The 24035-nt window shown below is 34.7% G+C and overlaps 4 protein-coding genes and 1 non-coding gene across 7 annotated transcripts; 4 read left to right on the top strand and 1 right to left on the bottom strand.

Annotated features, from left to right (window-relative positions):
- The first annotated feature begins 501 nt into the window (after positions 1-501).
- LOC143202495 (uncharacterized) lies at positions 502-3867 on the top strand. The gene is made up of 7 exons (XM_076414070.1): positions 502-652; positions 711-900; positions 2181-2447; positions 2507-2612; positions 3207-3373; positions 3422-3505; positions 3558-3867. The coding sequence occupies exons 1-7, from the start codon at positions 574-576 to the stop codon at positions 3760-3762; spliced, it is 1098 nt and encodes a 365-aa protein (XP_076270185.1). The 5' UTR covers positions 502-573; the 3' UTR covers positions 3763-3867.
- A 272-nt stretch (positions 3868-4139) lies between these two features.
- LOC143202494 (asparagine synthetase [glutamine-hydrolyzing]) lies at positions 4140-8391 on the top strand. 2 transcript variants are annotated; one of them, XM_076414069.1, is made up of 11 exons: positions 4140-4264; positions 4688-4791; positions 4858-4988; positions 5354-5479; positions 5536-5773; positions 5838-6014; positions 6068-6246; positions 7095-7360; positions 7422-7541; positions 7821-7994; positions 8055-8391. In XM_076414069.1, exons 3-11 carry the CDS (start codon positions 4863-4865, stop codon positions 8335-8337), a joined length of 1689 nt encoding a protein of 562 aa, XP_076270184.1. In that variant the 5' UTR covers positions 4140-4264; positions 4688-4791; positions 4858-4862; the 3' UTR covers positions 8338-8391. The 2 variants fall into 2 exon arrangements, with proteins under 2 accessions (XP_076270184.1, XP_076270183.1); XM_076414068.1 differs by lacking the exon at positions 4140-4264 and adding an exon at positions 4362-4430.
- Positions 8392-9713: 1322 nt separating this feature from the next.
- Positions 9714-21250, bottom strand: LOC143202497 (uncharacterized). Of its 2 annotated transcripts, none has more exons than XM_076414076.1 (3): positions 21112-21250; positions 9969-10230; positions 9714-9914 (listed from the first exon to the last, which is right to left on the bottom strand). In XM_076414076.1, exons 1-3 carry the CDS (start codon positions 21112-21114, stop codon positions 9793-9795), a joined length of 387 nt encoding a protein of 128 aa, XP_076270191.1. In that variant the 5' UTR covers positions 21115-21250; the 3' UTR covers positions 9714-9792. The 2 variants fall into 2 exon arrangements, with proteins under 2 accessions (XP_076270191.1, XP_076270190.1); XM_076414075.1 differs by lacking the exon at positions 21112-21250 and adding an exon at positions 11222-11310.
- On the top strand, positions 11264-12036 carry LOC143202498 (uncharacterized). Its single transcript, XM_076414077.1, has 3 exons — positions 11264-11455; positions 11511-11715; positions 11767-12036. The coding sequence occupies exons 1-3, from the start codon at positions 11408-11410 to the stop codon at positions 11895-11897; spliced, it is 384 nt and encodes a 127-aa protein (XP_076270192.1). The 5' UTR covers positions 11264-11407; the 3' UTR covers positions 11898-12036.
- Positions 18628-18734, top strand: LOC143203297 (U6 spliceosomal RNA). The gene has a single exon (XR_013007319.1). It is a non-coding gene; the product is annotated as a U6 spliceosomal RNA (small nuclear RNA).
- Positions 21251-24035: the final 2785 nt, after the last annotated feature.

Below are 24035 nucleotides of genomic sequence, written 5' to 3'. Positions count from 1 at the left end.
AACACCGACGTTATCACGGGGTACGACGGCGGCGTGAGCGTCCGTCATTAGGAGAACGACAAAGAAGGCCGAACGATACATCGTCGAGTGACGACATCAAAAGCAAACACCCGGCCCGATCATCCTTTCGGACCGGTTTAATCGAAATCACTTTTGTCTGATGGAAAGTGTGTTAACAGGAAACTAGGTCGATACGCTTCGTTTTTATAATTGCCTAAAAATACCATTAGTTTTTGTACTGTATAATAAGTTATGAAATGTGAAGGGTTTAACTAAAAACTAGAAAAACGGAAAGGACAATCAGCACTCATTAAATAATGACAAAGGTGAAAAAACCAAAAAAAATGTACTGCGAAAATATTTTATTAAGAGTATTGAAAAACTGTAACTGCTGCTAAATTTCGACACAATCACGAACAAAAATATTGGGAATATTTGAACCGAGGCATGATTTGCGCACAAAATTGCTTTCCTTGTTCGTTCTGTGCACCAGTACGTCAACTGCTGCTTCAAATGTCAACACAAAATCTCTAGTGTCAAATTTCGCGGTTTCTTTCACATCATTTACGCACTATGGAACATAATTCCAATCAAAATCAGTCGAACGCCAACAAAAAGGTCCATTATGCATCCGAGGAGTTCTCTTTGGCAGGTACATTGGCGACGGATATATTGAATGCACTCTACCCTAGTGACAAAAATATTTGTAGATGAACCCATTTCGGAAATCTCCAGGTCTTCGTTCAAATGTACGGGGGACGGCAATAGTGAAAATTCGGTGAGCACTAGCATTTTGGACGTCGACGTCGATACGGACGTAAGGTCCCTGAAAAAAAAGCTAGCGGAATACGAGAGTAAAATAAGATGCCTAGAAGCAGAGAACAGGACAATCAACACAGAGTAGGAAAGAGTATTTGTATACTATATATAATGTGTTTGGGAATCGGTAACGTTTCAATTGAATACAAGAACAAAAATTCGACTGGAAATTGCTGGTGAATTGTTCGATTTGCAGACAGTTAAAGTTAACACAGCTACATTTTTTATATGGTCATATATTTTTTTTATTGTTTGACCATCACCAATGTTGATTGGATAATTCTTCGTTGAAAACTGGCGTTGGTTTTTCACAATTTTCAGTTCGAGTTTAGTTTTGTATAGATAAATTTAGCTTAATTTTATTTACAATTTGTTTTGAAAGATCTGTTTTAACCCTAGTGTTCAATGAGTTTCTTCTTAACAATTATTCCCCTCTTGTCGATACCAATTTGTTCTCTTGTACTATAGATCCAAAATATTGCAGGGGTTCAGCACGTTTACTAACTGAATACGTTTGATATATATACAATAGCAGCTGATAGTCAGTTGTCAATATTTTGGTCTTTTCTTACTTAATTCTCAAACTATATTCTTCTGCAATGCAAACAATATGACGAGTTATCGTAAACCCGAAGTTACTTTCTATATAAATATATACATATAAATATATATATATATATATATATATATATATATATATATATATATATCTATATATATATATATATATATAGATATAGATATACAGTGTCTTGAATTTTCAATATTATCTTTCCACATTTCAAGATCTTCCTTCATACCTTTGAATTTTTATTTCTTCATTTTACATCAAATTGTGAATTAACTATAGGGTTAAATACGATTTAAAAAAATAAAATAAATAAAAGAATAGATATCTGGGCGAATTCAATCAAAATTCCGCCTTATCCATTATTATTTACCGCATAAAACTAAAATCTGAAGGGTACAAGAACAATAAAACATTTAACTCTCTATATAAACTAAATTAATAGAAACTACATAAATGATATATTGAAATCAATAACTATTTACTATACCCAATTTATAAAAAGAAAAATTAATTAATAAACTCGAATAACAAACAGTTTGTGAAATAACGTTAAAATGAGAATAACACACAATACGAAAACTAAAGAATATAAATTATAGCTTTGCATCCTATATTAACAAACCAGTGATACTCGTAATTTCATCGGTTTCCGTACTAAAACAAAATTGGCGAAATTGTCCTAACTCGATACTACCTCTCCACCATAAATGGCAACGTAGTAAAATGTGGCGGAAATTGTCGAAGTTTACCGAATGGGCTGTGTCAGAGTGCCACTACATCATTTTTGTAGGCTGATTAACGAGCGTGTCAAGATCAGTAAGCTGGAGAAGAAGATGCAGTTCGTAAAAGATAACCAGGAGGTGTTTATGAGACTGAAGGAGGCGTACATCAATATGAAGTATAACGAAGCAGCCGGGAGGAAGATGATCGAAATCCGGGAGAAGGGCATTCAGACCTGGCAAGGAATCGTTTGCAGCTCCTGCATCGAGAGCGAGGAGATGCGCAGACAGGTGGAGATACTTCTCCAAAAATACAGCGAGGTCTTCGTGGTTTCCCCGTACGGATCACCAACCATCGATGGGGGATGGATAATTTAGTGTTGACGTTTTGTTTCAGTGGCGAAATGGAGCATCTGATTAACACGGTTAAATATCTGAAGGATCTAATAGATAGAAGAGAACAGAGCTGGTCGTTGAACATGGACAGAGAGGAAAAGTTACAGGTAAGTTCTGTTTTGTTCAGATCTGACTCGTTAGATCGACTAACAGTTCTTCATGTCGTCTAGCTGGCGTAGTAACTTGATATGGATGGATACTGTTTTAATTACTTCCATGATATTAACGAACAAGCTTCAGGCGCTGATGTTCTACGTAGTCCATATCTTTAATAACCTTCTCGTTATTCGCGCGACAGTGTCTGGCAGTGAATTAGAGCCATTCTATATGTGCCTTGCACGATTTTACGGTGGGTTTTTCTTTTTCTTAGTGACTGCGAAAATTTGAAGGTGAATTGACCTATATGGATCAGTTAACGTCATTCTTAACGAAGAAATCCATGGTGGTAGGTCACAAAGTTGAGCGATGGATGTGTAATTAGAATTTTATTCGCGATGTTTCTCATTTAGCTGAAGCAAGGTTGAATCTAACGCTCGTTTCTGCAAGTCAGTTTCCAAAATTTTTGAAAGCCAGCCAGAGTTTTCACGTTTCAATGGTTTCTAATAAATTTTACCTAGAAAATATATTTCTTTTTTGTTTCAAAATTACTTTAAATTATATAATGTAACAGACATGAAAAAAACAGAAGCTTATTTTTACAGCGTCATATCGATATTCTGAAACACGAAAATCAGAAATTGCGCGGAGTCAATGAGGACAAGAAGGATCAGAACGATGACAATAAGACAATTAAAGATAATGTCGAAACTATGTCCAAAGACATGGAAAAACTAAAGAAAATCGTCGTCAAATACGAAAAATGCTTCAGGTATTAATAAACAGTGTCTCGCATCGAAATTATTTTTTTATTTAATAGGGATTTAGTAGTACGGAACCAATGTGACACACTTCGACCGCTAAACGACAAGGAAGAAAAGATTGTGCAACACATAATTCACAGGTAACAACAAATGACAAATTAGTTATCATTATTAATGAAAATAATTTACAAGACACCAGGCTAAACTTCAAAATCGTCAAGCTTCTGATATGCAAAAAAGAAATATTTCAAGAGAGAGGGCTATGCCGCAACACAGGCCTTCAAGTCCCATGAGGATGTCCAGATGTCGGAGCGAATCTACTCCTAGGCCCATATCGAGAACATCTGATCGTAGAACCGAGTGTGCTATTATGATGATGGATTGTTTGTTTGATTGATCGAATTTTAAGAAATCAAAATATTAACAAAAGTGTCATTTATAAGACTGCGTATATAGAGTTGCTTACCTTCAGCGTCTTTTTAAAAATATAAATTCAATAAAGCAGGCCGCATTTTCTTAGAAAAAAATTATAAATTGCAAAAACTATGTTTATATATTTTATTATAATATTATTATTATATTTTATGAAGATAGGATGTATATTGGATTATGAATTACTTGACAAGTTTTGTGCTAAAAATAAGAAAAACATAACACACATTTTTAAGACATTATTCTATTTTTATCACACGTTTCCTATAATTGCCGTTTGCACAATAGAAATATAAGTTAAACATTGGTTCAGATTTCATAATAAGATTTCTGCAAGGAAAATATAAATATTTTAATTTTTCATGTTTTCATATTTAACATCCAAAAACCTCTTTGTAATGATAATTAAATACATGAAAAAAACAGGGTTATTTCTCGAAACCGAAAGCTATGTCGTTCATAATTCCGTCAGTATTTCACCCACTTGCTCAAATTTCTTGTACCGATTCGCGGCTCCCTCTTTAACGTCAAGAAAAATATCGATATTTTTATTGCACAAATGGAAAAATATCGATATTTTACAAAAAATATGTCTGTATTTATAAGAATAAACAAGAATGCTCATATATTCAGGTATATATATTCAAAATATATATTGGATATTCAAAAAATATCAATATATCGATATATTTTCGGCATCCCTAACCTACGATATTAAAAAATAGAGGCAATATAAAAAATAAAATAAAAATACTAACAAATGACTCTTTGACGACTTAACCTATGTATTCATTATGAATTGTAATAAAACAAACCCTGAAAATTTGGTGTCCACATATTCATTTAGTATCAGTATTAGTAGTAAATTATTATTATTGCATCATCCACAGAGTAGTAGTATTCCGTATTTTATGGCATCATCCTTTTGCTTTTGAGACGTCAAGTGGTGAGTGCCGTAAATTGTGCTCTTAGATTTATTAAGTCAAATAAGTAAGTAAGTAGGCTTTCTTAATTTGGTTGCAGTTTAATTTATTAAAACATATAATTTTTGTTGTTATAGGTAAAATGTGTGGTATTTGGGCAATTTTAGGAAGTGAAGAAAATTTGCACACTTTGTGCGGAAAAGCCTTTAACAAAATTACCCATAGAGGTCCAGATGCTTGGAGAATTGAGTATGATAGGCAATTAAAGGTATATTAAAAATACTAGTTGATAGGAAACTTTGGTTACTAAGGTTGTAAAATATCATTAAATATTTTTTAAACTAAAATTAAATTTGACTTTTTTCTGAAACTTTCAATCCGATATAATATACTCTGATATTTCAATAGTGTGTGTACTTTTTATAATTATGTTAATAACAAATACACAACTAAAATAATATATTTATTTTGTATACTTTAAATATATCTTACAAGATACCCATTTCTTAATACCTTATTATAGTGTGGCATCATTTTAGTTAATTTGACATTTAGACCACTCTTTAAAACCTAGTCATTTACCTCCTTTGGCACCTCTAACATAAATTAACTAATATATTTAATTTGTCCTAGAATTGCTGCATTGGGTTTCATAGATTAACCATAGTTGACTGCACATATGGCATGCAACCGATGAAATTACACCAATATCCCCATTCTATGCTTGTCTGCAATGGAGAATTATACAACTGTAGAAAGGTAAATAAGCGATATTAACCTAAAAGGCACAACGAAGAGTAATTTATTATTTCAAGCTTAAAGAAGAACATGATTTCAACTATGAAACTTTCAGTGATGTTGAATGTATTTTTCACTTGTACCAGAAATTTGGTATAGAAAAGTGTGTTCGAAGTTTAGATGGAGTATTTGCATTTTGTATTGTGGACATCCCAAAACGGAAAGTCTTAATAGGCCGTGATCCATATGGTGTTAGGCCTCTATTTCGAATTATTAGTAAAAATGGTGTATTAGGAATTTGTTCAGAGGCTAAAGGTAATTGGTGTATATATCTTAATTGTTGTAATTATTTCTTTAATAATTGTGTATTATGTTTAAGGCTTAGTTTCGGTAGCTGATAGTTTGAATGGAGAGAAGAAAACACTTGAGCCTTTTCCTCCAGGTACATTTGAAGAATATGATATTTCAGAGAAAGGCACAGTAAAATTGGTAAGGAGAGAGAGGTACTTTTCTCCTGGAGATCGTCCCACTTTCAAACCATTTTTACCTTGGGAAGGTAATTTATTTTTGGAATATTATATATATATCAGCTACATAAAAATATTTTAGACCTCAGCCCCAATAAATATGAAGAGAATGTGGCAAAGTTGTTAACAATGGCTGTGAAGAAAAGATTGATGGCTGATAGAAAAATAGGTTGTTTGTTATCGGGGGGTTTGGACTCTTCGCTTGTAGCTGCTTTGTTAGTAAAGGAAGCAAAAACTGCAAATATACCATATAAAATTCAGGTAATTTTCTTGAGTTATGTAGAAATTTCTTTCTCTTGAACATCCCTTGAAAACTGCTATCCATTTATTAAAACCATAGTTCATCATTTTGAAACAGTAAATTTTCAAATTAATTTCTTATTGCTAATATAACTTTCTAAAACTCGAAATATAGAAGAAACTAATTCTAGCCTTGGAAGCTACTGAATGAAAAAAAAAAACATTGTAACCATTCGATAGCTAAAAAAGTAGTCGAATGCACATAGCAGTTACCATTTGACCATATGTGTTGTAGAGATCTGTTCATTTAATGTGATTTTAAATTGATAAGCCGCAGCTTGAAGTTAATTTAACCTAGAGAATCAAAGTCGGTTTCTTGAAATAACAAATGATAGAATTATATTTTGTACCGATTTTTTTTCATATAAAATTTCGAATATTCAATTGTATCTAAAGCCGATATTTTTCTATGTTGTCCAAATACGGACATATATTTTTGTTACTTCTGACATTCCTAAATCAAGATACAGAAACATATAACATAGATAGAAAAATGATTTGGAAATTGTTTTATCTGCTTTATATGAATTCTACTCTGATTATTTTGTATGGATATATATAAAGATAATTGGTATGTTTGTACTTGTTTTTTATTACTCCTAAAATTAATTTTGATTAATAACTGGAGTTAGTCTTGAATAGGTTGAATTATTTTGGTCAATATTTCTCCAAACAATTGTTAATTGTTAAATAATTATTCCGGTCGGAACGAATTGTATAACGTTCAATTGATAAAAAGAAAACTTCTCTTTCAGGATTTTTCACAATACAAACATCAAAGGTTTTGGCATTATACTTTTGCTTTTCAGTCTTTCGCAATTGGCATGGAAGGCAGCCCAGATTTGGAAAAGGCCAAAGAAGTGGCGGATTATATCGGTACCGATCATCATGAAGTTATTTTCACAGAAGAACAAGTAGCACAAGTGCTCGACGATGTAATTTACACATTAGAGACACCGGATATAACAACAATTCGAGCTTCAATAGGCATGTATTTGCTTTCAAAGTATATTTTGGAAAACACTGATACAACTGTAGTGTTTAGTGGAGAAGGCGCAGATGAGGTGGCGCAAGGGTATGTTAATCTCTGTAAGTACATACATTGTTCTTTAGTTATTATGCAGCCTTTATTCTAGATATATTTACTTCAGAGATGCACCTAGTGCACAGGAAGCACATGAGGATAGCCTAAGATTGCTTAGGGAAATTTATTTATTTGATGGATTAAGAGCTGATCGTACTATGGCTTCCCAAAGGTGAATTTTTAAAAGTTTTTGTGACTTTCTTTTCTTATTTCCATTTTTGTATTAGCAAATATTTTCATTACTTGTGTAAATTGTGCAGTTTGATTTTTGTTTATGGAAAAAATATGCTTACATTCCAGATATACTTTCTGGGTGTTTCTGGTAATTTTTGTCGTAAAATAAATTATTTGGTATAATATTTCTGAACTTCGTTCATATCAAGACATTATAACTATCAGTCAAGTCCAAGGGAGTTAGATTTCGTTAATAACTCCTAATTATATTTTTCAGCTTGGAGTTACGAGTGCCGTTTTTGGACTTGCAATTCACTAACTACTACTTAAATGTACCACCGAAACTGAAACAACCGAAAGATGGAGTGGAAAAATTTCTGCTTCGATCGGCCTTTGAGAATACCAAGTTACTTCCAGATTCTATTCTCTGGCGGCATAAAGAGGCATTTAGGTAACGCGGTTTGCGATTCTCTTTTATCAGTTCGATTCTACACTTTAGTTTTTTTTTTAGTGATGGCGTAGCATCCAAGAAAAAATCGTTGTTTGTAGTACTGCAAGAAATAGTGGATAAAAGGATGTCGGAATGCTTCGACAAGGAAATAGCCGCCAAACGGTTTCCCCATTGTACGCCAACGTCTAAAGAAGCCCTATATTACAGAAATGTATTTGAAAAAAGCTATCCCGATTTGGCAGAGAAATTCATACCATATTATTGGATGCCCAAGTGGATAGAGGGAGTGACAGATCCATCGGCCAGATTTATTAAACATTATGCTGCCGATGAAGAAAAGTAAACACATTCTTTATGAAACATTAAAATATACACTGTTGCATAAATAGAAAAAAAATGTTTAATTTTGTCTCATAGACTTTAACAGTTAAAAGCGTTAATATTCCTTGTTACGGTTTAAAATAGTTAGAATAGCAAAAAAAAATTATTGGAATAATCAGGAAAATAGCCAAGAAAGAAGTAGGTAAATAGAAAAAAAGAAAGAAAGTAGGAAAATTCTCGATTATTTAAAAATTACGATTATCATCAGTCTGTAGTCTGAGAGTTTTTATTTTTCAATAATATTACAGAAGTAGAGTTGCTTATTGCGATTTTACGTTAATTTTACTATTTATTGTACTGCTATGATACCAATCAGTGATTTAAACATGATTTGCGATATAGTTTTATGTTTTAATGTTGGAGATTCACTTGTGGGAATTCATTGAAAAAGAATGTACCGGTGTTGGTATGGAGTGAAAAGAGTTCATGTAAGCTATTAACCAGATTCCTTTTGTATTTGACAGACCCTTGTATATCATTCTGTATGGAATATAACACTCTTAACAGTGACATAACATGCTGTGACTTCTCGCGATGGTGCGAATGAGACACTGATGTTGACTCAAATGACTTGTAGCTTCCGAAAGTTTGAATTTGAGGATATGTTTTTTTAAGACATAAGAAATACTTAAAAATTAGTTTACCTTTGAGAGGCCATCCTCTAAGCAATCTTAGACTATCCTCGCGCTTCCTGTGCACTATCTTGTTTAATTTTTTTTTATTGGTTTGCGCCCTGCTTTCGACTGTGTATAGTGTAAACTTAAAAAAACTGAGGTTTTTCAAACGCGATTCTTAGTTCGTTTTTGAAAAGTCAATCATCTAAGATGCGAGTTAACAACGAGTGCACAAGAGACGCAAATTACAATAGTTTGGATATGTCTGACGAATGGAAAGGTGAACTAATTCGTCGCAGACTTTTGTGACGAAATCAACCTTTTGGGTGGAATAGCTCCGAAAACGAGATGGATCGAAATCATAGAAACCGTTCTGGAAAATAAGCAACTGCGGCCGATCGCTAGTTCTGGCGAGAGCTAATGAAAAATATGCGAAGTTTTGTAGCATCAACAACAGCTCTCATTGACTGTCGTCTATGAATTGATGAGACTTACAGTGGGCATGTACTAGATTAAATGACGGTAATGAATCTGGGACCATTTCGTGATATGCCAAGCAAATATGTCCAACCATAAACATATGTTGTACTGGAATAAATAATATATTTTTAAAAAATATCGATATAACTACTATTCAATCTGAATTACTGGCTTCCGGATTTTTAATATTTGACGTTTGTTTCATATTTCTTATTGAAAAAATTGTTCAGAATTAATTAATCGGTGGGGAACAACTGAAAACGTTTTTATTCGGCATATTTAAAACAACTATAAATTCAAGTACACAATTAAATTAAAAAAATCTAGAAAAGCCCGAAACACTTCAAGGCATCTATAAATAGAGCTATGCCTGCAACGATAGCCATGATACCGGACACGATAAACGAAGTGTAATTGCCGCCTACTACAGCTACAGCTATGCCAGCTAAAAATAGGGTTAATATTTAACTATATTGATTCCGATTGAGACTCAACTTACATCCCAGGAGTAACAGCGCGCCGATGATGAGCAGTACTCCCGAAAATTGTTTGTCTAGTTCTTTATCCTTAATGACGAGCAGTCCGAGGATTATCAGTAATATGATTATATAGACACTGGCTGAAATATTTTGAGCGATAAATGCGTCGCCTTGTTGCTGAAACGCAAAATTCGAATAATACTGCATGTATCCAACGTAAGCGGGCGATTTATATTCGGTGGACATGGTCATTAACAGGGCAAGAGCCACAATCACCAAAATCTGAAAATTCAAACAGTTTCAAAATAAAACGGGGAAAAACCACACAGGCCAATAATAAAAAAAACCTTTTCAATAATTTTGATCAGTCCCTATGTTATTTGATGTGGTTATTTCAAATTTATTGCCAGCCGTTCATCCAGCCCAGATAATGAAAACTGAAAACCAAAATCTGAACATACTTTCTACATCACATGATTGAGATGGATTGAATGTGGAGATTCAAAAGTTGTTTTCAGCTCCTTCATCAACAAACGGGATTTACGAATAATGGTGGCTCATAAGAAAAACTTGCCACCTGACAAGAGCATTTTGTATAAAACTTAATAGACCCAAAAAAATCTTATACCGTTACAAAAGATAAACTGGACTTATTAAACATTTTGTGGAGCGTAATCATTAGAAGTTAAACTGAAAGAAAGGATTTTAGTTCAATACTTTGTTTAATACTTTGAAGCAATGATCATTACAGAGGAAAATTAGACTTGGATATTATTTAAAGAATTATTATTTAGAGAATATATATATATATATATATATATATATATATATATATATATATATATATATATATATATATATATATATATATATATATATATATATAAATGTGTCATCATAGAAAAAATGTGTCATGTCAATATGGTAAACAAGCTGACATTTCTTGTCAGATAACCCTTTAAGTCCATTTTTTGCACAAAAATGTTGACTTTCTCGAAGAGGAAGGGGAAAGGTTTCATCAGGATGTAAAAGAACCACACTTCTTTACAGATAAAAAAAGAACTGAAACTAAAAATGCATAAGCACCTAATATTCGCATAAACTTTGATTTTACTTTAATTTCTACATATAAAATACTTTCTATTTCTCAGATATTTAATGGGTGTCATGTTATGAGTGACAAAAACAATTATAAATATTTTTTATTGGCCTGTGCGGTTACATACATATTCCTAATCAATGTTCCGAATTAATTAAAAAAGCCTGCACTTACTAATTCTATTATTCTTAATATAAATTCCAAGTTGATCTCGATACCTCGGCCTTTTCCCATTTTTCTTTTTAGGATATTTATAAAGCGTCCTATTGATTTGACACTATATCTAACAAATGCAATTATTTGACGTTTATTTACACTGACATATAATAGTGACCAACGTCATTCGAATACCGTTCGAAAATGGGTGTAAAAGTAGATCTCAGTTTAATTTTGAAAGTGATAGCATTAGTAAGTATTCCTTAAAAAAAGATTATCAATGGAAATGTCACGTTTTTTACGACAGGTTGGTTGCTGTTGCGCGATCGGTTTGAGTGTAGAAGGATTGGGCAGTGGAAGACTCAGCGCAACTTTGAACTGTTTCATATATGCAACCGGTGGATACATAATTGTTTTGGCGGTCTTTACTGGATGGGCTATATTCAAGGAACAGGTTGATACGATGGTTGCTGGTTGTGTGCTTATTTTCGGTTTTATTTATAATTTGGCAGGTAATTAATCGGTAAGACGCTCGTTCTGGTGTTATGTGATTACTTTTCTAGCGGGAGCGGCATTGGTCAGCTACTACGTACAGATGAATTGGCCTGCTGTGAGCTGTGTGGCTGGCGTCTTGGACATGGTAGCAGGCGTGCTTATGCTACTGGATGCTTTACATGCGTTTGGAGTTTTCTAATTCTCATGCCGTTATTGATTTACAAAGTTTCCAATAAATTGTTTACTGTTGTATTAATAGTAAATTTATGAAATCGTCAAGGTCAATTTAAATCAAATCTGGGTCTAAGTGAATAGGGTGGATGTTGAGGGTGCAATAGTTCGGGTTATTATTGAGATTGTTTTGTTTTTTTTGTTTTTAAATCAATTTATAAGGGTACATTTTTATCATTTCGATACAGTAGTTTATATAGTGAAATATTCTGAGAAGCATCAAATTTAATTGATGAACAGAAGAAATTTTGATATCTGTCAAATTTAACAAATTATAATATTGACATAATAGTTAATAGTTTTTATTTATTTAATTTGTTTAATGAAGTTTCGACGAAAGCATTTAAATTCTTGTAAAGCATCTTCGTTTACTTCCACATGTACTACTTTATTCTGCGTACATGGTAATTATTATTGTATTTTGATTTTTTTGATTTATTATCAATGTCTAAATACATCGGCCGTACGGATTGTATTTAATAAATATAGGTTTTCCGATTAAAATTGCATACATAAATAAAAACTTCCATGTAGGTATAATTTAATGATTGACAAATGTCAAATTTGACATATGGAAATTTATTAAATATGAACAAATATTAATTTAGACAGATATCAAATTTTTTAAGCGATAGTTTGGACATTTTTGTTTCAGTAGGCCACAAATGTCAACTTGTTAGGTAAGCATTTTAATATTAATTGTCCAAATCATTTTTTACACAAAAAATATATCTGTCAACAAAATAATTTTTAAGTATTAGCGAGTTTGTATCGGCATTACATGTTTTTTCTTTTCTTCTGTTCAATTATTGACGTGAATAGGCGACTTACATACAAGGTAATGTTGATTTAGTTAAATAAGGTGTCAAGAGTGGTATCAAAATATAAGGATATCGAGGTTTAAAAATAAGTTGAAGATTTAGATCGCCATGGGAATCGTTATAAACAGAAATCACTACGTTTTAACAATCTGCTACAAAAGTAATGATGGTTTGTATATGATATTTATTGTTTTAATGTCTATGAAAATCCGCAAAATAAAATCTTGTAAAACTCGTGACAATTTACAATGTTATAAATGGAAATACTAGTAGATCTATGAAGGACGAATTACTATTGCTAGTTTAATTATTATATTTAATTCATTGAAAAGATTCCTAATAAATGGTTTGTTTTAATAAAGCGTAGGAGTATGTTTTATCTAAAAACGGTCGGCGGTGCAAGACGGGGGGGTGTTGTACGAGCTGGCCGAAATCAGACGGTCGGTGGAGTATTCGTGGGGGGGCACATGGGGTCGCGATCTTTGGAACGGCACGATTTACGGCCTCGGCAGTCGGCAAATGAGGGGCGCGCGCGGGCCCGGCACTAAAACCGGAGCCGTAAAAACGCACAAACCAATTTAGCTGCACGGTCTGCTGCCACCTCGAGGAAATACGGCCCGGGGCGGCCCCCTAAATAAGGACCGACTCGGTTAATTTCTAGGTTTATGGGCCCTTATTTTTAGGTTTATAGGGCTAGGGCCGACGCTCAAAGATTAAAAAGTTTCGCTTTTACGAGGTCCGCGAACGGACGGACGTCGTATCGGAATCACGATTCGCGCCACGCGGCTCTTAATTTCGTTTTCAACGTTGTACCACCCGCCCGCCTGCCCTCTCGGATTGTTTATTTATCAGTATGATTTTGGTCTGGCCGATTCAGTTCTCTTGCTCGAATATAAGTCGGTTTGCGCTAGTGTCGGTTGTCGTTTTTCGGCTTTTTCTTGACACATGTAGAAAAATTACAATCCTTGCATCGTCACGTTGCAAGGATTGTAATTTTATTACCAGGTGTACCGGAAAGTCATTACCGGTTTTCGAACAAATGTCCTTAGGCCTAAGTATGCAATGTTATGGATATAATATTATATTATGTTATAATATTAATGATTTGATATATATGAATAAAAAACATGTAAGGCGCAGCTTCGAAAATTCAAAAGTGGTATTACCAGTGTGGCGTGGTGTATTATGAACTGTTGAAGCCTGATGAAACAGTTAATAGTAATCGCTGCCGACAAGAAATGATCAATTTGAACCATACATTGATTGAAAAACATCCAGAATGGGCCTGAAGACACGGTAAAGTGATAGCTATTAGTATAACAGGTGATGAACCAAATGTGTAAAAAAGATAATAAAAAGGCATGTAGAAATATTCTTGGACATCAAAATTTATGACCGCACATCGCAATGTTGCAGAATCAACTTAGAATGTTTTGTTTGCCGATTTTAACCTCTAATTATTATCACTAATGTTTTGAAGAATTTTGTAGACAAGTGGCAACATGGTTCGCTAATACCAATACAAATTGAATGTTTTATGCTGATTTCGTTACATATTCCGACGCATTAAAGAGTATTTTGTCTCTTTTAAACTAGGGTAAAATGAGAAGGAGAAATCCGCTTCGAATTTAAAACAAATTTTCTATTTTTACAAACTCCACTTGGCAGTATATGGATGCTTTCGTCTAGCTAAAAGATGTCAACATTTCAAATCAATCAGCTGTATAGTTTTCTAAATCTGAAAATTAACAGTTGAGTAGATTATGTCTTAAGTTAATTGTAAACCTTAATGGTTAAAATTTTATTTCGGTCGCTACTACAATCTATATAGTTCCGTTGGCGTAAGGGTAGTTTTAGCATCGCCCTGTACTCTCAAGGACTTTAAAATTCCTGCTCATACGTGACCCCTGTGGACGACGCACACACGCGCTGGCAGGAGAAGCTGCCGGCCGGCCTGCGAATTCAATTTCAATACTCGCCCTCAATCATGCATGGATGCAGGGGAAGGGAAAGTGGCAGGTGCCGTTACCAGGTCTGTATTCAGGTCAGGGTCTCCTCGATTTTTCAGTTTTGCATCTTATGTTTAATTATAGAATGTATACATTTCATACGCTTTTTAAATTAGTTTAGTTACAGTTTTTTTGTATAATATTATAGTTCTATCGTTATGTCATTTAGTTTATATTGGTTTTATTATAAGATTGTATCTATAATCCGATACAAATTCTGAAAAGGCGCTTTTACCTATCGCCATTTATGAGATAGTGACTGATTTCCATGTATGTATTGCTCATTTAATAGTGTAGATTATGTCTTAAGTTAATTGTAAACCTTAATGGTTAAAATTTTATTTAGATTAATATTAATTAGATTATGTCTTAAGTTTATATTATTATTACTACTTAATAATCATTATTATTAAGTAAGTACTTATTTGATAAACTTTGGAGCCATAGAACCAATAAAATGAAATTATTTTCCTAAAATGAACGGATTAAAAGATAAGACCCTGATATATCGATTTTTAGATTTTAATAGTCCAATATTAATTAATTTATTAATTAATATCTACTTAAATGAACGAAAATTAATAAATTCTTTAATAATTCTTTTGAGTTATGTCTACAACTATAATTTAGAATTTAAATAATAATAATAAATAATCAATAATTTAATTAACATTTCTAATATATTGAATCAAATAATCGGAAGAGTTGTAACATGCCCACCTCTTTTACTTTAAATATGAATTTAATGATTTCTTTTCACCAAGCTTAACAAATACCCTTAATTGATGTTTTTAAGTTTCCCGAAGTATTTAATGTAACATAGCAATGAAAATAAAAGCTGCAGGATCTTCGCCGGAAGTATTGTAAGCAATAAGTGCATTTAGATGGAAGGAAAGCCAAACCCTTCGGCGCGGAGCTCGAAATCCGACCCTGTATCCCACCCAAAAATGGACCAGAGCAAGAAACTGCGGCCTAGCGAGCGCCGAGAACACGAAGTCCTGCGGGCGTCCAAGACTCCCCCCGGACGCCCCCTCGCCGCCGCCCCGCCGCCCCTTTGACGCGCCTGCCACGCATATACTCAGCTCACGCATAATTTAGACGCGCGGTTGCGAGAATGGACATCGCCCGAGTTGCTCAATCAATATCTCGGGGCCGGGCCCGCTCACGGGGCGAGGGGGGCCTTTCTAGGGGGCGGCATTTGAATGAGTAGAGCGAGGGGGGTCGGCCAGGTGCCGAGGTGAAGGTCCTGATATGGAAGCGGCCTATTGCCGATGTGCGATACGCATTCAGATGAGCCCATGACTATTTTAATACGGTTATTGATAATATATTCAAATATGGATCGCGCCCGTCGGTGGGGGGGGAGGGGACTCCGAGGGAGATTCAGCCCAGCGAGACCAATAACATTTCTATTACTTTGAATTAGTTAAGGAAGCAGTGAAATGGGTCCGTTTCAAATACTCTAAGTCGTGATTTATTTTCGAACAATACTATGATATTTTTTACTTTATGTAGTCAATAGGCTCAATGTTATAGTCATTCGTGATTGACATAAATGTGTAAAGTTCACTCCAAATTACTTTATATTGGTTGTTGATTTTAAATCGGTAAATATACCACTCTAAATGGTTAACGAGCTTTCCAATAAATAATGAAAATACTACTAGGAATGAATGAAGTAAACATTTCAAAATCATTGTTCTTTTACATATATTAAGTACTGTCAACTGTTACATATTCTATATGTATCAGAATTACCAGTTGGTTGGCCGATTTGATATTTCTAGCTCGTTACATTTAAAATAGGCCAAAATATATACTAATAAGTGTAAATACTAAGTGCAAACAATTTGGACATAAATTATTATTATATAACTAGATATTGCTATGGCCTATATGAAAGTATGATATCGAACTATGGGGTACAACCAGAAAATTCAAAATAGTCATCCTTTAGAGATTCCAAAATATAGTGTTGAGTGCTATCGTCGTGGCATAATGAGTGTGATTAAAAGTGTCGGTATAAAGCACTTTAAAAGGGTTCATCCGAATGCATTCACGCAATGTTAGTGAACTGCGTAGGCTAAAACTTTTACTAGTATCCGACCTGATTAATAGACTCAGAATAGTTTTTCTACATGTCATTTAAAAATATAAATTCCATGAAATACTTATTGCCCATTGTGTAAATTGTGGAGTGCTAACAATTTGTCATATTTTACACTTAAAGTAAACACAGCAAAACTATAATAAAATTGTTACCAGCTGAAAAGTGATATATGTCAAAATTATTATATTTACCATCTGTCAAAACTGTAATAATGATGGTATATATGAAAATTGAAAACAATTCAACTTAATTGATGTGAAAACGTCCATATTGTAGGTTATATTTGTCATACCTCAAAATATTATCAGTTATATTATACATTTGACATCTATCAGACCCAAACATTTGTCAATGTACGATGTACATAGGATTTTAAGCTATTCTTTTAAACTTAGCATTTTCTAACTTTCTTAACAGATTGTAACATAGTACTATATTTACTGCATATGAAATCGTGTATAAAATATCGAAATAGATTGATATTACTGCTGTTTTTCTGTCCCTATTACATTCCAATGCGGCTATATTTGGGCGTTCTTGCAGGACTTTGGTCAGTATCGCAGTGCGAGATGGGCATCGGAATCGATAGATACCGAGTCGAGATAATTAAAATCGCTTATTTATAAACCGACGGAATTTATAATGGGAGGCCAATTTGTGCCACCGGTTGGCGAAGATTGACGTTTTCGCCCTCGCTCCGTAGAGGGAGCACCCGTCACCTGGTGATCGCACGATCTGATGGCCCGATCAAACATTAATGGGACCGTCATTGAACTCGAAACGGCATGACGGCCCTCCCGAAGGAGACCGCGAAGAGTCCCCGTTTTATATTTCGTCTTAACTTTCGCTTAATTCGAACGGAGATAAACACTTATCGCCCCGTTGGCATCTGGTGCATGTTCTTTTCGTCGTTCGATACCTCACTTTTTCTTGCATTTTTCGTATTCATTTTTATTCATTCGAATAGTTCATTACTCGATTTGTTTGGAAACGAATAATTTCGACTTGTGAGCTGAGTTCAAAAATTAGAGATAGATAAGATAAGAATTAAGAGGGTGTTTTTTATATTATCAACATTTTATATATAGTTTTATTCAATTTTTATTCAATCAGTATTAGTAACTTGCTGTAGAAAATTTATGTAGCGACATCCTTAATAAAATAATAAAAGATAATTAAAAGAGGAACAAATTGCCAAATTACAATTGATGGACAATTGAAGGTGTTTATGGACATTACACAAAAGAGACTTTAAAGAACCAACGATGAAACCAGCCCAGAAGAGCAGGCAGGATTTAGACCGAATCGTGATTGTAGAGATAAGGTATTCGCACACCTCCCTGTTTATGGAGGAACGTATCAGAGGTGGGAACGATTGTAATTTTTTATTGATTTTCGTTTTGCTTTTGACTGTATATACTGACCCTCACCTTGATCAGCGTTGAAAGTTGTTGTTCATGTTATTGAAGCATGTTCTTTCGAACATTAGTTTATATGTCCACACTACTGTTAATAGAGTGTTTTAATGGAAATTTTTGTTTATATATTGCTCGATATCTTCGCCATATATAATTGGCAGGTCGGCTTTATTTAAGTTTACATTCTCATGTATTCTCATTGGTCATAATCAAGATTATAGATAGTCATACATTACTTTAATTTCGTAACGATTTCTTCTCAGACTAGTTAAGTCAACATTCACTATGTCGTTTATGACTTACAAAGTTAATTAGAATTCCTAAATTAAAAATAGTAACAGGACTCGCTTCAGCAGTACAAATACTAAAATTAGAACGATACAGAAAAGATTAGCATGGCCCCTGCTCAAGGATAACACGCAAAACCGTGAAGCGTTCCACATTTTTAAGAATAACATACCTCTGGGTCGCCTCCCATAAAGGAATATCTGGAAATGAAAGAGCCGACCATCTGGCAAGTAGGGAAGAGGAGTCGATCAAGTTAAACGAACTGTTTAGCAAAAAAGATGCCAAAGTCTATATGAAGGGCCTAAGTAGGCAATTGACCCAATTAGAATGGAACCTTCTCATAAAAAACAATAAATTATGGGAAGTCAAGAGGATCTTTTATCAATCTATAGACCATAATAATATGAGTAGACACAAGTCAAGCGTCCTTGCACGACTGCGAATGGGGCACTATAAACTGACACATGAATATTTGTTGAAGGGACAGAGCCCGCCCTTTTGTGATTTGTGCCAGATTCAACTTAGCGTCAGACACATCCTACTGGACTGCCAAAAATATGATGATTTGAGGAGACAACTTGAGATGCCGACAACACTGGAACAATTGGTCCAACCTGAGCAACTGAATCTGCTGATTGACTATCTAAAGACCATAGACCTACTTCAACAATTGTAACGTACATTTATTATTGTGTAATTGAAAAATTTTATTGTATATATTCTACTGTTTATAATCTACTATGTAGTATTTTAAGATGTTAATGTTTATATAATGTTTTGTAACTCACCCTAAATAGCCCAAGAGACTGATGGGTTTAAATAAATAATTAAAAAAATAAATAAATAAATAAAATAAAAATGGTAACAGTTGAGTTTTGAGTTTCTGAGTAAATTTTGAGTATTAAGGAGTTTCTTGGAGTCAACTAATTCAGTACCATCTACTATACAATTCGCTTCAGCTGGTTGTTGCCTCGTAATAAAAGTCGAGTTTTAAAACATTCGGTTGAGGAAGATCTACACAGTCAGGATAAGTAAAAATTGATTAATCTTATATCTCGGTTCATAAAATGACTGCCGGTATTTACTATTGGTCGACCTCATCATGAAACACTATGAATGGTGTCAGATGTGTTCTGGATTGAAGCGAGGAAACTTTTTGGTCAATAAACAAGACGCACCGATGGCTTTTCGTTAAAATCGAACCATCCGACGCGAAGCCGCTTTTAAACAAGACGGGAGATGGTCGGCGGCAAATCTGCGATGCCCTCCACGCGTGACTGATTGAATGAACGGGCTCTTGTCGGCGAACAATCGCGGAGAACGGCATTACCCGCCAATAAATATCCAATAGGAAATAACGGCGGTGCCGGCGCGAATTTTTATTGCGTATCGCGCGTATTAAGTCGTTACACGCTCCCGTATAACTCTCCGTTCCAATAACAATATCCATGTTCGGGGCCCGCCTATATGGAAAAGTCATTTTCAGCCCGATGTTAACTGCCCGGGCCGTCTCCGGCATGGTTATGCCCGGATTTGGAACGGGTCCGGCGGACCGACCGCCCCCCCTCCGGCCCATTAAGAAAATATACTGCTAAGTGAAATCGGTAAGTAGCTTTTTTTTGCTCCAAATCGCCCTCCCACGCGGCCCCTATTTCCCTGACCGGTGCGTGTTAAAAATGCATAGCACCCCTATGATTCCTCCTCATAAATATCGAACTACTTGTTTGCATAGCTAAATACTTGCTCGACAAAAGGACGATTCACTTTTAATTGGAGATTTTAATAAATTGTACATTTTCGAATCTATATTATTCGAGATCACATACCAGAGTGAAAATATAAGAATTAAAGAACCAAATCCAACATCAACGGACTAGGATTTGTTGACCAAGTGATCAATCGAATTCTATTAAATTTACTCTTTAAGACAGCTGAGCGATTAAATTTTAAAGCAGAAGAATGCTTGAAATAATAATAAAGACATTAAATAAAGGAATATAATATCAATAATATCAATCAAGGTATAATTAAAGGAATTAATTATCTATATCACTCTAAGAGATATAAGATGTATAAAAGATATTCGTGGAAGTTGGGCACGTAACAATCAATAAAAAGCGCAAGCGTTCGCTGACCATCTACAACGAACCGACAAATTAAACGAAAAAAAAAATTGAGTATAATTTGCCGGACATAGACTGTGACTATGAACGTTCAATGATTCGTTAGTCACGCCGAAAGTCACCAAACTTATGAAAGTTGACATCAATCCAAAGAAATCAGTACGATATGATTTAATAATAGGACAATTGCTGTTTAAAAATCATTGGAGTTGAAATATAAATAAAGCATCAATATCTAGAAATTTAGAAAAAATAACCTGTGTCGTACAACAAAACAATGATAAAAATATGATTAAACAATATTACCTTCATCAAAATCTTCAACAACAGTGCCGTTGAAATGTAAAAACGCTATTCATTTGTTTCTTAGCATCAATACTAAAAGTATCTATACTGGTTGTTAATTAACTTACCATTAATTATTTTAGATTTTTTGTCAACGTGTTTGTTTTCAATTGATTCTTTAATAGTATGTTATATTTTCTGTGACTAAAATCTGTGGCAATGTCAAAACAAATGTAAAATACTCTCGTATACCGCACTGTATGTACACACCCACCGTACTACTTATGTTACATCTGCTTGATCAGCGCATGAACAATAAAAATCATGAGAAATAATTGTAGATATTTTAGTATAAACAGATCAGCCCCGCAATTTATTTTTTCTTGTCGCTATTCGGTTGTTATCGTTAAAATTGATAAGGAATATTTAAATTGATAAGGATTTAATTTTTTGAATTAAATTGATTCTACACTTTATTTATCATACAAATTAATTATCATTAATCCATAGATGGCATCCGGGGAAGTGTCTTCTTCACTATCAATAGGCTGCTGTTGATACCGTAGGACTGTTCTGGATAACTTGGTATCTTATTTTTCACACCGTTTTCGACTATATTGATTCATATCTTTGTCGGATCTGCTTAAATCTCTACTTAAATATCAGCTTCGTTTCAGACCCTTTGGACGGACACGAAGGAAGAGGAGTGCCCCGCGAGTGTTAAAAAAAGCTTGCAGAGCACGTTTGTGTGGCCCAGATAAATAGTAGCTATACGTGAGTCCTATCAACGGTAGGTTATTCCACTGGTCCACGTAACTTCCATGGCTCGCACTTCCATTGCAGTTTTTTTTATCATTTATTACAACAAGAATTCGCGAATTCTAAGTGGGATTTTCTTTTTGATAAACAATACAAATTTTTTTAGGTTTTTTAATGCCACTATGTTAAACTGTTATAGTGTTCAAGTCTTAGAACAATACAGAAGGCTTAATAAGATAAACGTTGAAAAGACGCGGATTTAAGTTGATTGTAATATTTCCTTCTTTTCACATTAATGGTCACAGAGAAGCAAAAGACTCCGCACAGCTTGACCGATTTGCTATACTGCTTCAGCGATAGATATCTTTCTTTTCCTATATTACTGATTCAAACTACTTCAACTTCTGTACTTGCTCTAATTGGATGCTGTCCACCAAGAACTGTTGACATAAACATACATTTATTTCTGATGTGTTTGATGTGAATTGTTTTTCTTGGAAAAAGTTTGCGTGAACTATGTCAATCAACAATGTGGTACAAGACAACGTTCAGAGAATACATAATCGAATGTTGTAGTGTTTAAAATCCTATTTCATTTGAAACGAACAGATGGCCCACCTTACATGAGTGTTGGCGATGTATCGACGTCTTTGTTCCGAGTTTTCACCGCCATCAGCAGGCCGTAGAGCTGAGGGAGGCAGAATTTCCATTCTCGGCCACTCGTCGAATTTGAAAATCTCCCGAGCGGATGGCGGTGGCGGTGGCGTCGACGGCGGCGGCGGCGGCGGCAGCCTCGTCGGTGGTGGCCGGCGTCTTCGCACCGACCGGCCTCGGATAATCAATAATTCCTTCGGCAATTTCGCCATAAAGAAAACGTAAGTGGTCCGAGAGGAGCGAGCCTAAATTGCTCCACTAATTGGACCTTCTAGAGCCGTTCTTCAAGCCTATGTGCGGCCCTTTGCGGACGCCCCTCAAAGTTGGGGCCGTCGGGAGCTTTACGTTACGTCGTCCTGCAGATGCTTAGATAAGCGGAATTGCGCATAATTTACGTGGAGACTGAAGGGGAAACCTGCCTAAACTACGACCACGAAGAATCAATGTGTGATCTGGGCGGCCGAGTCTAGTCGAATGACGGATTCCGACTGAACGTGTTAGCGTCGATCCTGGACCGAGAACTTAACGGACGACCACTAAAACGTCAAGTATTCGACAAATATCTAAAGGGTTTCCTGGTCTCCTGCTACCTGAATATGCAACGCCTCGTGCCGCTGCCACCGCTACGGTCCTGCCGGCTAGCAGGAGATGTTGGCGATATCGGACATCTGGAGTGTTTGTTCATCACGGAAAACATCTACAGTCTGTTTCTTTGTGATTGATTCGATTTTTTGTCTGTCATGATATCTCAATGAGAGCCATATTGTTTTTTGTTGTAATTCTCCTTCATTTTCCTGAGCCATCTATAGTTTATTTTACATAAATGTTTGTAAACAAAACAACTATATCTAGACTAATATTAAGTAAACCCGACTCTCGATGACCGAAAAAGACAATTAAAACCTGTCAACATAGGAAAATCCTATAAAATACTTCCGACCCCATCAGAGATTCGTTATTCCATTTCTTAATGACCGTGTTTAGAGATTGATTCTAAACGTCGGACCTCGTTGGACGTTAGCGAAAGTCCACGCAAAGGAGAGTGAAAGTCCTGCGGGAAGTGTAAAGTGTAGGCGGCAGGGGGGCGGAGGGGGGCCTGTATCGATCCTACAGGCGGCCTACAACCCACCCTCCATCCCCCTTCGGCAGGACACTTGCTGAAGGTGACGGACTGAGGCTGTGGAGCTGCTGCCCAGCTTATGTATGCATATAAGATGGAGAGCGCCACAGGAAAAAACCTGCTGGAAGCTGGATTCTTCAAATGTATCATTGTAACTAAGATAGTATATATCAAACATTTGTTATTGCTTTTTTTTCTTATTTATAACAGTAATTATAAGATCTAAAATTTAATTTCATTTATTGTACTTACATTTTAATAACTTACAATTTCTATTTATATTTTAATTTTACGCATTATTTACATTCACATTAATTTCATAAAGATTTCATATATCATAAAGCAGATATCTATAGCAGCTAAACAGTCATGCAAATATTAAACGTAATATATTATCAGAATTATTTTTATATCTTATTAAGATAAACGCAGTTAATCGATCGGAGTGGTACCTACCAGTTAATCAATAAATTTGCTGTGCGATAAAAAATTATATTATTAAAATCATCGTTTTATTTA

This window comes from Rhynchophorus ferrugineus, unplaced genomic scaffold, assembly GCF_030347505.1.
Source record: "Rhynchophorus ferrugineus isolate W39M unplaced genomic scaffold, kcgeb_rfMv2 rfM9, whole genome shotgun sequence".
NCBI classification, from domain to species: domain Eukaryota; kingdom Metazoa; phylum Arthropoda; class Insecta; order Coleoptera; family Curculionidae; genus Rhynchophorus; species Rhynchophorus ferrugineus.
This window is presented reverse-complemented; position numbering and strand designations above follow the sequence as displayed.